Source organism: Oncorhynchus nerka, linkage group LG8, assembly GCF_034236695.1.
Source record: "Oncorhynchus nerka isolate Pitt River linkage group LG8, Oner_Uvic_2.0, whole genome shotgun sequence".
NCBI classification, from domain to species: Eukaryota; Metazoa; Chordata; class Actinopteri; order Salmoniformes; family Salmonidae; genus Oncorhynchus; species Oncorhynchus nerka.
In genome coordinates this window covers 16,866,595-16,882,506 of record NC_088403.1, presented here as the reverse complement: position 1 = coordinate 16,882,506, position 15,912 = coordinate 16,866,595, and the positions used below count along the sequence as shown (strand labels likewise).

Sequence of the window (15,912 nt, the reverse complement as noted above, 5' to 3'; positions counted from 1 at the left end):
CTAATGATTTCATTATCACTGGGAGCATTGGCAGAATGGAGCGACAGTAAAACACTAACCTGACAACTCTACCACTATGCTATCCAGGAGACAACTATGTTCCAATAGTTCTCATCAAGTCTCTACAGTATCTCTCTCCATCTACACTATGTTCTCTTTTCTATCTATCCATCTCAACTCCTCTCCCTTTCTCTCTCCACATTATCTCACTGGCTCTCTGTCCCCTTCTCTCTCTGTCCCCTCCTTCCTCTCTCTGTCCCCATCCCTTCCTCTCTCTGTCCCCCCTCTTCCTCTCTCTGTCCTTCTCCTCTGTCCCTTCCTCTCTCTGTCCCCGTCCCTTCCCTCTGTCCCCGTCCCTTCCTCCCTCTGTCCCCGTCCCTTCCCTCCCTGTCCCCTCCCTTCCTCTCTCTGTCCCCGCCCCTTCCTCTCTCTGTCCCCTGCCCTTCCTCTCTCTGTCCCTGCCTCTTCCTCTCTCTGTCCCTGCCTCTTCCTCTCTCTGTCCCTGCCTCTTCCTCGTCTCCCTCCTCCATGACCCCCCTCTCCCTCTCTTGTCCAGTAGTATTCCTGAAGCCATTCTACTGGTGGTAATGAAGTAAGGTCAGCACAATCAACTGCACCAAAACCTTCCTTTATTAGGTTGGTATAGTGTGCAGGCCCTCATTTAGTACTGCTGTATTCAGCCAAGCAGACATGCATAATGGATGTGTGTTGGACTACCAAGGCTACTTACTGCTGGTGGTCCCTGGGGTGCTGAACTGGGAGGAGTCCATCAGCTTGCGAGGGCTGGACAGGCTGCTGACGTCCAGCTGGGGCAGAGGGGACGTGTCTTTGGTTGTAGAGCTGGAGAGAGTTGAGAAGAGCATCATCAGTCACCATCATCACCCTCATCCTCGTTACAAAATTACAATTCAATAAATCAAAACAAATTGCATTTATTTTCAATGACTTCTCACTAAACTGAAAAGTAGAAGCTACTTATTTCAAAATGTTAAATGAAATCTTCCTGAATTGTCTGGCTTCAATTTGAATTGAGCCCAACCCTGCTACCCACAACGACAACATTCACCTGAGAGACAAGCAGAGCTTTATAATGAACATGTTAACAACCTGTACCTCCACAGTGTTGAGTGGAGCCCTGACCTGTACCTCAACACAGTGTTGAGTGGAGCCCTGACCTGTACCTCAACACAGTGTTGAGTGGAGCCCTGTTCCTCCACACAGTGCTGAGTGTAGCCCTGTTCCTCCACAGTGTTGAGTGCAGCCCTGACCTGTTCCTCCACAGTGTTGAGTGGAGCCCTGACCTGTTCCTCCACAGTGCTGAGTGTAGCCCTGTTCCTCCACAGTGTTGAGTGTAGCCCTGACCTGTACCTCCACAGTGCTGAGTGGAGCCCTGACCTGTACCTCCACAGTGCTGAGTGGAGCCCTGACCTGTACCTCCACAGTGCTGAGTGGAGCCCTGTTCCTCCACACAGTGTTGAGTGGAGCCCTGACCTGTACCTCCACAGTGTTGAGTGTAGCCCTGACCTGTTCCTCCACACAGTCTTGAGTGGAGCCCTGACCTGTTCCTCCACAGTGCTGAGTGGAGCCCTGACCTGTTCCTCCACAGTGCTGAGTGTAGCCCTGACCTGTTCCTCCACAGTGTTGAGTGGAGCCCTGTTCCTCCACAGTGTTGAGTGTAGCCCTGTTCCTCCACAGTGTTGAGTGGAGCCCTGTTCCTCCACAGTGCTGAGTGTAGCCCTGACCTGTTCCTCCACAGTGTTGAGTGTAGCCCTGTTCCTCCACAGTGTTGAGTGGAGCCCTGACCTGTACCTCCACAGTGTTGAGTGTAGCCCTGTTCCTCCACAGTGTTGAGTGGAGCCCTGTTCCTCCACAGTGTTGAGTGTAGCCCTGTTCCTCCACAGTGTTGAGTGGAGCCCTGTTCCTCCACAGTGCTGAGTGTAGCCCTGACCTGTTCCTCCACAGTGTTGAGTGTAGCCCTGTTTCTCCACAGTGTTGAGTGGAGCCCTGACCTGTACCTCCACAGTGTTGAGTGGAGCCCTGTTCCTCCACAGTGCTGAGTGTAGCCCTGACCTGTTCCTCCACAGTGTTGAGTGTAGCCCTGTACCTCCAGTGTTGAGTGTTGCCCTGCTTAGTGAGTGTTGAGTGGAGGTGGGTTGTTCTTACCAAACCTCCATTATACAGGAGCTTTAACCTGTCACTCTAAGACCCCAACTAATACATCACTCTACAGTACGTCACAGCCCAGACAGCACACACGCACGCACGACACCACACTGCTGTACGCACGACACCACACTGCTGTACACACACGCACACACACACACACACACACACACACACACACACACACACACACACACACACACACACACCTAGCATGAATTAACAAACATCAAAACAACAGGCTTCATTGCTGGAGAGGTGGGTGACCTGCATCAGTCTAATGTGTTGTGATGCTGCATCTTGGTTTAGGAATTATCATGCAGGTGGCAGCCGTCGCCCCACACAGCATTCTAACATGTGTCCCAAATGGCACCTTATTCCCTGCATAGTGCACTACACAGTTTATAACTTTTAAAGTAGTGCACTAAGTAGGGAATAGGGTGCCATTTGGGACACATATTGGGACACAACCATTGGTGTTGGTATGATAATCCTCCCGATGTGAATGTAGGTTGTGACGCGGTCGTCGACTAACCAAAACCCACATTATCATTCTACAGAGCGTCATCTTTGGTCTCCCATGAATGAATCAGATGTGTTTGCACTAAGTGGTGAGACAGGGGCGTTGTCTTGTCACTAGAAGTTTAGACCAGCTAATGTAAACACTGAGGGACAACACATGTAGTGTGGAACTGTACTGTGTGGGATTAGAGGAGGAGGTTGAACACCGTCTCATGTCTCATGGTATTTCATGGTATTTCATTTAATGATTTCAACTAGTTTCCCCCCAATTATACATTTACTTCCAACGCAGAGTGAACACCCATACACTTCAGACTCCCCAAGCTCTTATTCTGAAGTGAAAACAACTACTTCCAACGCAGAGTGAACACCCATACACTTCAGACTCCCCAAGCTCTTATTCTGAAGTGAAAACAACTACTTCCAACGCAGAGTGAACACCCAAACACTTCAGACTCCCCAAGCTCTTATTCTGAAGTGAAAACAACTACTTCCAACGCAGAGTGAACACCCATACACTTCAGACTCCCCAAGCTCTTATTCTTATTCTGAGAGTGAAAACAAGCTCTTATTCTGAAGTGAAAACAACTACTTCCAACGCAGAGTGAACACCCATACACTTCAGACTCCCAAAGCTCTTATTCTGAAGTGAAAACAACTACTTCCAATCTCTACTGAGATCTGGTGTTTGAGTCCTTGCCCTACTAGAATACTGCAAATTATAAACATTACATTCCCTCTGTTGACTGCACTTGAAGTGGGATTGACCCCCACTTTGATCTCCCTGACCAAACCTCACAGCGTGTTCCTAACAACAACCCCACTCCCACCTCCTGCCCCACTCCCCTTCTCCAGTCCCCCTTCTCCAGGCCACTCAACCCCCTCTCCTCCCCTTCTCCAGGCCCACTCTCCCCCCCTTCTCTCCCTCCCCTTCTCCAGGCCACTCAACCCCCCTCTCCCTCCCCCTCTAACCCCCCTCCCCTTCTCCAGGCCACTCAACCCCCCCTCCCTCCCTTCTCCAACCCCCTCTCCCTCCCCTTCTCCAGGCCACTCTCTCCCTCCCCTTCTCCAGGCCACTCAACCCCCCTCTCCCTCCCCTCAGGCCACTAACCCCCTCTCCCTCCCCTTCTCCAGGCCACTCCAACCCCCCTCTCCCTCCCCTTCTCCAGGCCACTAAACCCCCCTCTCCCTCCCCCCCAGGCCACTAACCCCCTCTCCCTCCCCTTCTCCAGGCCACTAACCCCCCCCTCTCCAGGCCCTAACCCCCCCCTTCCCCTCCAGGCCACTCACCCCCCCTCTCCCTCCCCTTCTCTCCAGGCCAGGCCACTCACCCCCCCCCTCTCCCTCCCCCTCTTCTCCAGGCCACTCACCCCCCCTCTCCCTCCCCTTCTCCAGGCCACTCACCCCCTCTCCCCCCTTCTCCAGGCCACTCACCCCCTCTCCCCCCCCTCTCACCCCCCCTTCCCCTTCTCCAGTCCACTCCAGGCCACTAACCCCCTCTCCCCTCCCCTTCTCCAGGCCCCTCCCCTTCTCCAGGCCACTAACCCCCTCTCCCCCTTCTCCAGGCCACTCACCCCCCTCCCTCCCTTCCCTTCTCCAGTCCACCCCCCTCTCCCTCCCCTTCTCCAGGCCACACCCCCCCCCTCCCCCTTCCCTTCTCCAGGCCACTCCCCCTCCCCCTTCTCCCAGGCCACTCACCCCCCTCTCCCTCCCCTTCTCCAGGCCACTCCCTCCCCTTCTCCAGGCCCCCCCCTCTCCCCCTTCTCCAGGCCACTAACCCCCCTCCCTCTCCAGGCCACTCACCCCCCGTGGCGTCCCTGGTTCTTGTCCTTGTTCTTGGTCCCCAGGCGGCTGGTAGACTTGATGTAGAGGTGCCGGTGCAGCTCGTCGATGAGGACCACGTGGATGTTGAGCTTCTTACTGTGGAGCTCCAGACGCAGGTCCCCCAGACCCTCCACCTGCAGCAGGGGGCCCTCCAGAGACTCCACCGCTGACACCTGCACGAGGGGGACCACAGGAGACAAACCTGAATAGATCTAGACACCTTGGAATGTAGGGGAGACCTGAACACGGTTGTCAGACCGGTTACTAGACAGGTTGTCAGACCGGTTACTAGACAGGTTGTCAGACCGGTTGGTTACTAGACAGGTTGTCAGAAGGGTTGTCAGACCGGTTACTAGACAGGTTGTCAGACAGGTTGTCAGACAGGTTGTCAGACCGGTTACTAGACAGGTTGTCAGACAGGTTGTCAGACCGGTTAATAGACAGGTTGTCAGAAGGGTTGTCAGACCGGTTACTAGACAGGTTGTCAGAAGGGTTGTCAGACCGGTTACTAGACAGGTTGTCAGAAGGGTTGTCAGACCGGTTACTAGACAGGTTGTCAGAAGGGTTGTCAGACCGGTTACTAGACAGGTTGTCAGACAGGTTGTCAGACCGGTTACTGGACAGGTTGTCAGACAGGTTGTCAGACAGGTTACTAGACAGACAAATAATGCCAACAACACCAGTATAACTACAGTGTATCCTCTGTGTTAACACTGCTGCTGTATGTAGAACGTTCTAAATGTTTTACATTGTAGTCATTTAACAGACACACTTATCCAGACAGACTTACAGGAGCATTTAGGGTTTAGTGTCTTGCTCAAGGACACAGACTCTTCACCTAGTCGGCTCGGTGTTTCAAACCAGCAACCTTTCAGTTACTGGCCCAACACAAGGCTACCAGCCACCCCAAGTGCCCACTGCCCAGCCCCCATTGCCCAGCCCTCATTGCCCAGTCCCCACTGCCCAGTCCCCACTGCCCAGTCCCCACTGCCCAACATAACAGCATTTTAGGGGAAAACTTAAGGAATGCAGACTATGCACCAAACACCAAACTACATCCAGGCTCTCCTCTCTCAAAGTTCCTTGATTTCTCTCTCTCTCTGTCCGTCCGTCCCCCTCTCTCCGTCCGTCCGTCCCCCTCTCTCTCTGTCCGTCCGTCCCCCTCTCTCTCTGTCCGTCCGTCCCCCTCTCTCTCTCCGTCCGTCCCCCTCTCTCTCTCCGTTCGTCTCTCCCTCCTCCAGTCTCAGTTTTCATCAGCATTGTGGTTATGGCGTGTTTATATTGAATAAATCTTCATGGTGGTTAATGAGTGGTTTTTATTAGAGTGGGCTAATGGCTGGATGACAGCACTCCAGAGAGCCATCACAGACGGTGTGTGTATCACCGGGCAGGACGGACAGGAGGAAAGGAAGGGAGGGCATAGGTCAAGTATGTGTTGATGCAAATCAGTGCAACATTAGCCAAAAGATGTGCTAATGCTGTGCATGATCAGCCCCCATCAGCTTAATAGAATAACTCTGCATGCCTCTGTGTTCCTCACTGTGTGGTGTAGGTATACGTTGGTGTGTGTGTGTGAGTATGCATATGCTGTAACTAACTGTGAGTGGGTGTGACCAATGTGTATGCGTCTGTGTGTATGTCTATAAGTACGTGTGTGTCAACAGTCCACAAGTGCATGTGTGTATGCCTTGTGTGTGTGTGTGTGTGTGTGACTCATTACCAGTGGTCCGGGATGACAGAAGAAGGCTGGTTAACATCGTTAGGGAGCCCGGGCTGTCAAGATAATCAACTATATGAGGCTTCCTGAGAGTTAGCAGGATGGGGAGAGAGGGAGACTCACAGGAGGGGGAGGAGAGAAGGAGTACATGTGACAGCCCGTCACTGGCCTCTCTGGTGCACACTGGGCTCAGACGGGGTGTGTGTGTGTGTGTGTGTGTGTGTGTGTGTGTGTGTGTGTAGGATAGGAGTGGAGAAGAGAGACTTTTTTTGGAAAGTGAACCAGTCCTGTCCCTCACTAACCCCATGGGGTCTTGTAACACTGCCATTCAGCTGAGGCAGAAAGAGAGCAGTGGGAATACTAATAGTCAAGCAGAGAGAGAGAGAGAGAGAGAGAGAGAGAGAGAGAGAGAGAGAGAGAGAGAGAGAGAGAGAGAGAGAGAGAGAGAGAGAGAGAGAGAGAGAGAGAGAGAGAGAGAGAGAGAGAGGAGAGAGAGAGAGACAGAGGAGAGAGAGAGAGAGACAGAGGAGAGAGGAGAGAGCGAGACAGAGGAGAGAGAGAAAGACAAAGAGAGAAGAGAGAGAGAAAGACAGAGAGAGAGGAGAGAGAGAGAGAGAGAGAGAGAGAGAGAGAGCTGAGGGAGGGCTAGAGGAGGAGGGGATGGAGGGAGAGTGTGAAAGTGAGGGAGACGTTAATCTGACAGATGAGCAGGGTAATGAGTGACAGCATGTCTGGAATGAACACATCAGGGAGTCTCACAGGATTGACAGAGACAGGATGGACTTACAACAGACCGGAGAGAGAGAGAGCGAAAGGGTGATGAGCAGAGAGAGCTGAGAGAGAGAGAGTTGAGGGAGAGAGGAGAGAGCTGAGAGAGAGGAGAGAGCTGAGTGCTGAGAGAGAGAGTAGAGAGGGGGGAGAGAGGAGAGAGAGGGGAGTGATAGGAAGAGAGGGAGATCTGAGACGGTGGAAAGGGAGAGCAAAACAAAGAGTCAACCAATAAAAAGGGACAGAGACAGAGATATAACTGTTGCAGCCGCTCTCCTACTGAGAGGCAAATTGAAACACCTAGCTTAAAATGGACACTGACAGTCTTCTGTGAAAGCAATGTAATGAGGCACAGACCTGACTCACTGAGTTTCCTTAGATTAGCCTCCGTCAGACTGTTCCAGGGACAGCTTCAACTTGAGTTAGGGTCAACATCAGCTCTTGTCTAGCACCTATCAAACAAGATAGGATCCTTCTTGCATAGAGTACAGTGGCCTAGTTCCAATACTGCTATAAATCCATCCTTCTTTCCTGGAGGTCACTGATCTAACACAGTTGGATATGTGAGAGCAAGGACTCCACACCATTACATAGGCTTGGGCCAGTGGAGGCTGGTGGGGGGAGCTATAGAAGGACGGGCTCCATACGTTTGATACCATTCCATTTTTATTCCATTCCAGCCATTACAATGAGCCTGTCCTTCTATAGCTCCTCCCACCAGCGTAGATGTTCATGCAGGGATTTCTGGTATAACCGGAATAGCACACAAGTGGCCGCTAAAAAACAAAAAACATTGCTTTCCCAGAATACTAAAAAGAAATTGCCCAAGTAATAGCAAAATCATATAGAAGATGTTAGCTAAATGCTAACAAGCGAAAATGAACATAAACTAATTGTAGACAGGCAAATCCAGCTCATGAAGTTATACAAGCATGGCTCATTTTCGGTGAGTGTGGACATTTACAAATAAAAGTCAATGAGAGCAAGTGCAAATAAAAAAGTAGTGATGCATGTTTTTCAGAGAGAAGAGCAGCATGTGAACACGGAGCAGAGGGGAGAGAAACCGCTAGTCGGAAGCACAGGGACAAAATGGCAGCTGTACAGACAACCCATACAGAGCTCTGACTTACTCCTCAAACACGGCAGAAAGCCGTTATAAGATATCTGATAGCAAACATTTAGCAGTGAATTACACACAAGTGTAACTTCCTCGCCTCATATGCGCCACACAACAGACACTCAGTGACAGATATAGAACGCTCTGGACTGACCAGCTCCTGTTGTTTTCTCCTGTCGTGGACTGACCAGCTCCTGTTGTGGACTGACCAGCTCCTGTTGTGGACTGACCAGCTCCTGTTGTTTTCTCCTGTTGTGGACTGACCAGCTCCTGTTGTTTTCTCCTGTTGTGGACTGACCAGCTCCTGTTGTGGACTGACCAGCTCCTGTTGTTTTCTCCTGTTGTGGACTGACCAGCTCCTGTTGTCGACTGACCAGCTCCTGTTGTTTTCTCCTGTCGTGGACTGATCAGCTCCTGTTGTTTTCACCTGTTGTGGACTGACCAGCTCCTGTTGTTTTCTCCTGTTGTGGACTGACCAGCTCCTGTTGTTTTCACCTGTTGTGGACTGACAAGCTCCTGTTGTTTTCTCCTGTTGTGGACTGACAATCTCCTGTTGTTTTCTCCTGTTGTGGACTGACCAGCTCCTGTTGTTTTCACCTGTTGTGGACTGACCAGCTCCTGTTGTTTTCTCCTGTTGTGGACTGACCAGCTCCTGTTGTTTTCACCTGTTGTGGACTGACCAGCTCCTGTTGTGGACTGACCAGCTCCTGTTGTGGACTGACCAGCTCCTGTTGTGGACTGACCAGCTCCTGTTGTGGACTGACCAGCTCCTGTTGTGGACTGACCAGCTCCTGTTGTGGACTGACCAGCTCCTGTTGTGGACTGACCAGCTCCTGTTGTTTTCACCTGTTGTGGACTGACCAGCTCCTGTTGTGGACTGACCAGCTCCTGTCGTGGACTGACCAGCTCCTGTTGTTTTCACCTGTTGTGGACTGACCGGCTCCTGTTGTGGACTGACCAGCTCCTGTTGTTTTCTCCTGTTGTGGACTGACCAGCTCCTGTTGTCGACTGACCAGCTCCTGTTGTTTTCTCCTGTTGTGGACTGACCAGCTCCTGTTGTGGACTGACCAGCTCCTGTTGTTTTGTCCTGTTGTGGACTGACCAGCTCCTGTTGTTTTCTCCTGTTGTGGACTGACCAGCTTCTGTTGTGGACTGACCAGCTCCTGTTGTTTTCTCCTGTTGTGGACTGACCAGCTCCTGTTGTGGACTGACCAGCTCCTGTTGTGGACTGACCAGCTCCTGTTGTTTTCTCCTGTTGTGGACTGACCAGCTCCTGTTGTTTTCTCCTGTTGTGGACTGACCAGCTCCTGTTGTGGACTGACCAGCTCCTGTTGTTTTCTCCTGTTGTGGACTGACCAGCTCCTGTTGTTTTCACCTGTTGTGGACTGACCAGCTCCTGTTGTTTTCACCTGTTGTGGACTGACCAGCTCCTGTTGTGGACTGACTGGCTCCTGTTGTTTTCACCTGTTGTGGACTGACCAGCTCCTGTTGTGGACTGACCAGCTCCTGTTGTTTTCACCTGTTGTGGACTGACCAGCTCCTGTTGTGGACTGACCAGCTCCTGTTGTGGACTGACCAGCTCCTGTTGTGGACTGACCAGCTCCTGTTGTGGACTGACTGGCTCCTGTTGTTTTCACCTGTTGTGGACTGACCAGCTCCTGTTGTGGACTGACCAGCTCCTGTTGTTTTCACCTGTTGTGGACTGACCAGCTCCTGTTGTGGACTGACCAGCTCCTGTTGTGGACTGACCAGCTCCTGTTGTGGACTGACCAGCTCCTGTTGTGGACTGACCAGCTCCTGTTGTGGACTGACCAGCTCCTGTTGTTTTCACCTGTTGTGGACTGACCGGCTCCTGTTGTGGACTGACCAGCTCCTGTTGTTTTCTCCTGTTGTGGACTGACCAGCTCCTGTTGTCGACTGACCAGCTCCTGTTGTTTTCTCCTGTCGTGGACTGATCAGCTCCTGTTGTTTTCACCTGTTGTGGACTGACCAGCTTCTGTTGTTTTCTCCTGTTGTGGACTGACCAGCTCCTGTTGTTTTCACCTGTTGTGGACTGACAAGCTCCTGTTGTTTTCTCCTGTTGTGGACTGACAATCTCCTGTTGTTTTCTCCTGTTGTGGACTGACCAGCTCCTGTTGTGGACTGACCAGCTCCTGTTGTGGACTGACCAGCTCCTGTTGTGGACTGACCAGCTCCTGTTGTTTTCAGCTCCTGTTGTGGACTGACCAGCTCCTGTTGTGGACCAGCTCCTGTTGTGGACTGACCAGCTCCTGTTGCTCCTGTTGTGGACTGACCAGCTCCTGTTGTTTTCTCCTGTTGTGGACTGACCAGCTCCTGTTGTGGACTGACCAGCTCCTGTTGTTTTCACCTGTTGTGGACTGACCAGCTCCTGTTGTGGACTGCTCCTGTCCTGTGGACTGACCAGCTCCTGTTGTTTTCACCTGTTGTGGACTGACCAGCTCCTGACCAGTCCTGTTTTCTCCTGTTGTGGACTGACTGACCTGGCTCCTGTTGTTTTCACCTGTTGTGGACTGACCAGCTCCTGTTGTGGACTGACCAGCTCCTGTTGTTTTCACCTGTTGTGGACTGACCAGCTCCTGTTGTGGACTGACCAGCTCCTGTTGTGGACTGACCAGCTCCTGTTGTGGACTGACCAGCTCCTGTTGTTGACCAGCTCCTGTTGTGGACTGACCAGCTCCTGTTGTTTTCACCTGTTGTGGACTGACCAGCTCCTGTTGTGGACTGACCAGCTCCTGTTGTGGACTGACCAGCTCCTGTTGTGGACTGACCAGCTCCTGTTGTGGACTGACCAGCTCCTGTTGTGGACTGACCAGCTCCTGTTGTGGACTGACTGGCTCCTGTTGTTTTCACCTGTTGTGGACTGACCAGCTCCTGTTGTGGACTGACCAGCTCCTGTTGTTTTCACCTGTTGTGGACTGACCAGCTCCTGTTGTGGACTGACCAGCTCCTGTTGTGGACTGACCAGCTCCTGTTGTGGACTGACCAGCTCCTGTTGTGGACTGACCAGCTCCTGTTGTTTTCACCTGTTGTGGACTGACCAGCTCCCTGTGGACTGACCAGCTCCTGTTGTTTTCTCCTGTTGTGGACTGACCAGCTCCTGTGTCGACTGACCAGCTCCTGTTGTTTTCTCCTGTCGTGGACTGATCAGCTCCTGTTGTTTTCACCTGTTGTGGACTGACCAGCTTCTGTTGTTTTCTCCTGTTGTGGACTGACCAGCTCCTGTTGTTTTCACCTGTTGTGGACTGACAAGCTCCTGTTGTTTTCTCCTGTTGTGGACTGACAATCTCCTGTTGTTTTCTCCTGTTGTGGACTGACCAGCTCCTGTTGTGGACTGACCAGCTCCTGTTGTGGACTGACCAGCTCCTGTTGTGGACTGACCAGCTCCTGTTGTTTTCACCTGTTGTGGACTGACCAGCTCCTGTTGTGGACTGACCAGCTCCTGTTGTGGACTGACCAGCTCCTGTTGTTTTCTCCTGTTGTGGACTGACCAGCTCCTGTTGTTTTCTCCTGTTGTGGACTGACCAGCTCCTGTTGTGGACTGACCAGCTCCTGTTGTTTTCTCCTGTTGTGGACTGACCAGCTCCTGTTGTTTTCTCCTGTTGTGGACTGACCAGCTCCTGTTGTTTTCACCTGTTGTGGACTGACCAGCTCCTGTTGTTTTCACCTGTTGTGGACTGACCAGCTCCTGTTGTGGACTGACCAGCTCCTGTTGTTTTCACCTGTTGTGGACTGACCAGCTCCTGTTGTGGACTGACCAGCTCCTGTTGTGGACTGACCAGCTCCTGTTGTGGACTGACCAGCTCCTGTTGTGGACTGACCAGCTCCTGTTGTTTTCACCTGTTGTGGACTGACCAGCTCCTGTTGTGGACTGACCAGCTCCTGTTGTTTTCACCTGTTGTGGACTGACCAGCTCCTGTTGTGGACTGACCAGCTCCTGTTGTGGACTGACCAGCTCCTGTTGTGGACTGACCAGCTCCTGTTGTGGACTGACCAGCTCCTGTTGTTTTCACCTGTTGTGGACTGACCGGCTCCTGTTGTGGACTGACCAGCTCCTGTTGTTTTCTCCTGTTGTGGACTGACCAGCTCCTGTTGTCGACTGACCAGCTCCTGTTGTTTTCTCCTGTCGTGGACTGATCAGCTCCTGTTGTTTTCACCTGTTGTGGACTGACCAGCTTCTGTTGTTTTCTCCTGTTGTGGACTGACCAGCTCCTGTTGTTTTCACCTGTTGTGGACTGACAAGCTCCTGTTGTTTTCTCCTGTTGTGGACTGACAATCTCCTGTTGTTTTCTCCTGTTGTGGACTGACCAGCTCCTGTTGTTTTCACCTGTTGTGGACTGACCAGCTCCTGTTGTTTTCTCCTGTTGTGGACTGACCAGCTCCTGTTGTTTTCACCTGTTGTGGACTGACCAGCTCCTGTTGTGGACTGACCAGCTCCTGTTGTGGACTGACCAGCTCCTGTTGTGGACTGACCAGCTCCTGTTGTGGACTGACCAGCTCCTGTTGTGGACTGACCAGCTCCTGTTGTGGACTGACCAGCTCCTGTTGTTTTCACCTGTTGTGGACTGACCAGCTCCTGTTGTGGACTGACCGGCTCCTGTTGTGGACTGACCGGCTCCTGTTGTTTTCACCTGTTGTGGACTGACCAGCTCCTGTTGTGGACTGACAAGCTCCTGTTGTGGACTGACAAGCTCCTGTTGTGGACTGACAAGCTCCTGTTGTGGACTGACAAGCTCCTGTTGTTTTCACCTGTTGTGGACTGGCCAGCTCCTGTTGTGGACTGACCAGCTCCTGTTGTGGACTGACCAGCTTCTGTTGTGGACTGACCAGCTCCTGTTGTGGACTGACCAGCTCCTGTTGTTTTCTCCTGTTGTGGACTGACCGGCTCCTGTTGTTTTCTCCTGTTGTGGACTGACCAGTTGTGCTGTTATGGACTGACCAGCTCCCGTTGTGCTGTTATGGACTGACCAGCTCCCGTTGTGCTGTTATGGACTGACCAGCTCCCGTTGTGCTGTTAGGGACTGACCAGCTCCCGTTGTGCTGTTAGGGACTGACCAGCTCCCGTTGTGCTGTTAGGGACTGACCAGCTAGGGACCCAGCTCCCGTGCTGTTAGGGACTGACCAGCTCCCGTTGTGCTGTTATGGACTGACCAGCTCCCGTTGTGCTGTTATGGACTGACCAGCTCCCGTTGTGCTGTTATGGACTGACCAGCTCCCGTTGTGCTGTTATGGACTGACCAGCTCCCGTTGTGCTGTTAGGGACTGACCAGCTCCCGTTGTGCTGTTAGGGACTGACCAGCTCCTGTTTTCTCCTGTTGTGCCATTATGGACTCATCAGGTCCTGTTTTCTCCTGTTGTTCTGTTACAAACAAGAGACTGGCTCAACTGTTCTGGGGAACTACGGTAAGCTTCATAATGGAAAATAATACTTTTATTTTTTTACTTGTTTTGACGGTATTGGAAAACCACCTGTGGCTTTTTCCTAACACCTGAGTAAACCTCCAAGTCAGTCCTCCAAAGATTCTTCCTTTAAAAGTTGCATCCTACTGCAGCACAGCTTGCAGTGTGCTGAGTAATTGCATGGCACATGCGAGTGCATGACATCATATTATTTTGTTGCCAATAATAATAGTTTGACCAGAAGGCGTCTAGGAGAAGGTAAGTTATTGAAATGACATGGAGCTGTAGGCCGAAGAGTTGTGTTTACTTGCTCAGGGGTAGAATGACAGATTTTTACCTTGTCAGCTCCATTCAATTACTGGCCCAACGCTAGAACCACTAGGCTACCTGCTGCCCTATTGCATTTGACTGTTTTTAATATTGTCTGTACTAGAGACTTAACGTTTTTTTGTTAGAACAGACTATTTGGGATTGATTATTATTTTATTTTTTAAATTATAGTACTTATTGTGCAGTTTATACTTTTAGAAATGTTATTAAATTGATTAATATTATGGTGTTTCTATTCCAAGAAAAAAGAAAATGTATTTTACAGTAGCCTATCTAGGCCTCAGGGTTTCTGTTAGGAAAATATGGCGCTGTACAACGTGACAAGTTGGGAGTAGACCTAGGCTACTAAGTCATTGCGAGTTGAGAGCAAAATAATCCTAACATTTCCTCACCCTAATTGTAGGCTGACCAATATCCAAACGGAGATTCAGTGAAAATAAAAATCTGATTGGTTTATCAAGACCAGTCCCTATAGTTGTCTCAAAGCATCGCAAAACGGTGCTGAATAGTTAACCACACGCGGGTAGGCTATTGCTTCAAATCCTATTATAACAATTGGATGACTTTAGGTGTTTCAGAAAGCAACAATTTGTTGCCTTCAATAGCCTACTTTATTCTAATATTTATGTCATTCAGTGATATTTATTCTCACAGTAACTCGTTATGGGTCCATCCAGAAGTGGTTAGAAAACAGTGCATTTGGTGGGCTATGCAAAGATATGGGAGTAGTGACATGCCTCGCAAACATTTAAAGTCTCTAAACTCGGCAAGAGTCTATTGTCCTGTCTGATAGCCCATCAAGGGTGGCTGGCTTCTTTTGTATTCTTTAATCTCCAGCTCAGAGAAGTGTGTTTCTATTCCAACAAAAAAAGAGACTTGAATAATTAAACAGTAAATAAACTGGAAAATGTCAACTGAAGCAACTGAATTCAGGAATTCATTCAAAATATGTTAAACCTTTCTTTTGTTGAGAAACTGACGATACAACAATACATTGATCTTCTCAGCAAGGTTTTCCCCATGGTTGTGGAGCTGGGGGGGAAGAGCAACTGTAGCTGAGATGTAGTTGAAATAAACATCCGTATTTTGAAAGTCTTTTTATCATTATTTTATTAACGAAAAGCAGAAAGATGTTGATGAACAAATAATATATGTGTGTCTATGTGCGCGTTACATTGTCTTCTTCTGACAAACTAGAAACAAAATGGTGTCTTTTTTAGTGCGCGCACAAGACAGAGGAAGAGCAATTCTTACACTATTGTTTTAAATTCAATCACTCTCTTCTTCATGCTCATCATTCAGTTAATTTAAATTCAATTGCAATACATTTTGTCACTCCCACAGCAAAGTTTAAAAACAGACGGATTTGTGAAATTGTTTTATCCGTCATTTTGCAGTTGCATGAGGTTTGGTGATGACAGAATACGTAGGATATTAAATAAACACTCAAATAGGCAAAAGAAGCAGGAACAGCATTGGGCTGAGTGACTCACTCATTCCTGGCTTTCGTTCAAAGTAAGTTATATTATAATGCAGGGTGAAAGACACATTATTTCATATTATTTGATATTGAGTTAGAAATGTACAATTTAAGAGCAGTTAAACATCAAATAAATTGCAAGTTTGCCCCTTTTTGGCCATTAGGTTACACTTTACAATAGGACTCAACTCTGAATGACAACAGCAACTATCAGTAATTAAAACTGTGGCACAAATTTGGGGATTTTTCACACATAGACAAGCTATTAGACTATCCTTTTGTAAATTAATGGAGGTGTGAATGTTTCAGTCAGTCTCTCTCCGGGACTAGAGTCCTGAATCAGGCAAAAAATAATAATAATAATAATAATCAGCTGCCAGCTATTGTGAAAGAATACTTGCGGATCTTGTTGATTTCTTCTGTCGCTTCAAGTGGCCTACTGTCCACCTGGTCATTGTGTGGTTCCAAAGGATAAAGACTCACCTTCAGATGGATGTGTGGTTTCAGAGAGAAGTCAGCTGTTAGCCTGGGACCAGGCACGTTAGCCTGGGACCAGGCACGGTGGAAGACCTT

At 50.0% G+C, this 15,912-nt stretch overlaps 1 protein-coding gene across 2 annotated transcripts in view; it reads right to left on the bottom strand.

Annotated features, from left to right (window-relative positions):
* The window catches only part of exoc4 (exocyst complex component 4), a 323,186-nt gene that overhangs the window by 297,239 nt on the left and 10,035 nt on the right, over positions 1 to 15,912 (bottom strand). For both annotated transcript variants that reach the window (XM_065021455.1, XM_065021456.1), the window contains exons 4-5: positions 4,489 to 4,682; positions 731 to 840 (exon numbers count right to left, since the gene is read on the bottom strand). In XM_065021455.1, the coding sequence (XP_064877527.1) occupies positions 731 to 840; positions 4,489 to 4,682 (304 nt within the window). The remainder of the gene's footprint in view (positions 1 to 730; positions 841 to 4,488; positions 4,683 to 15,912) is intronic.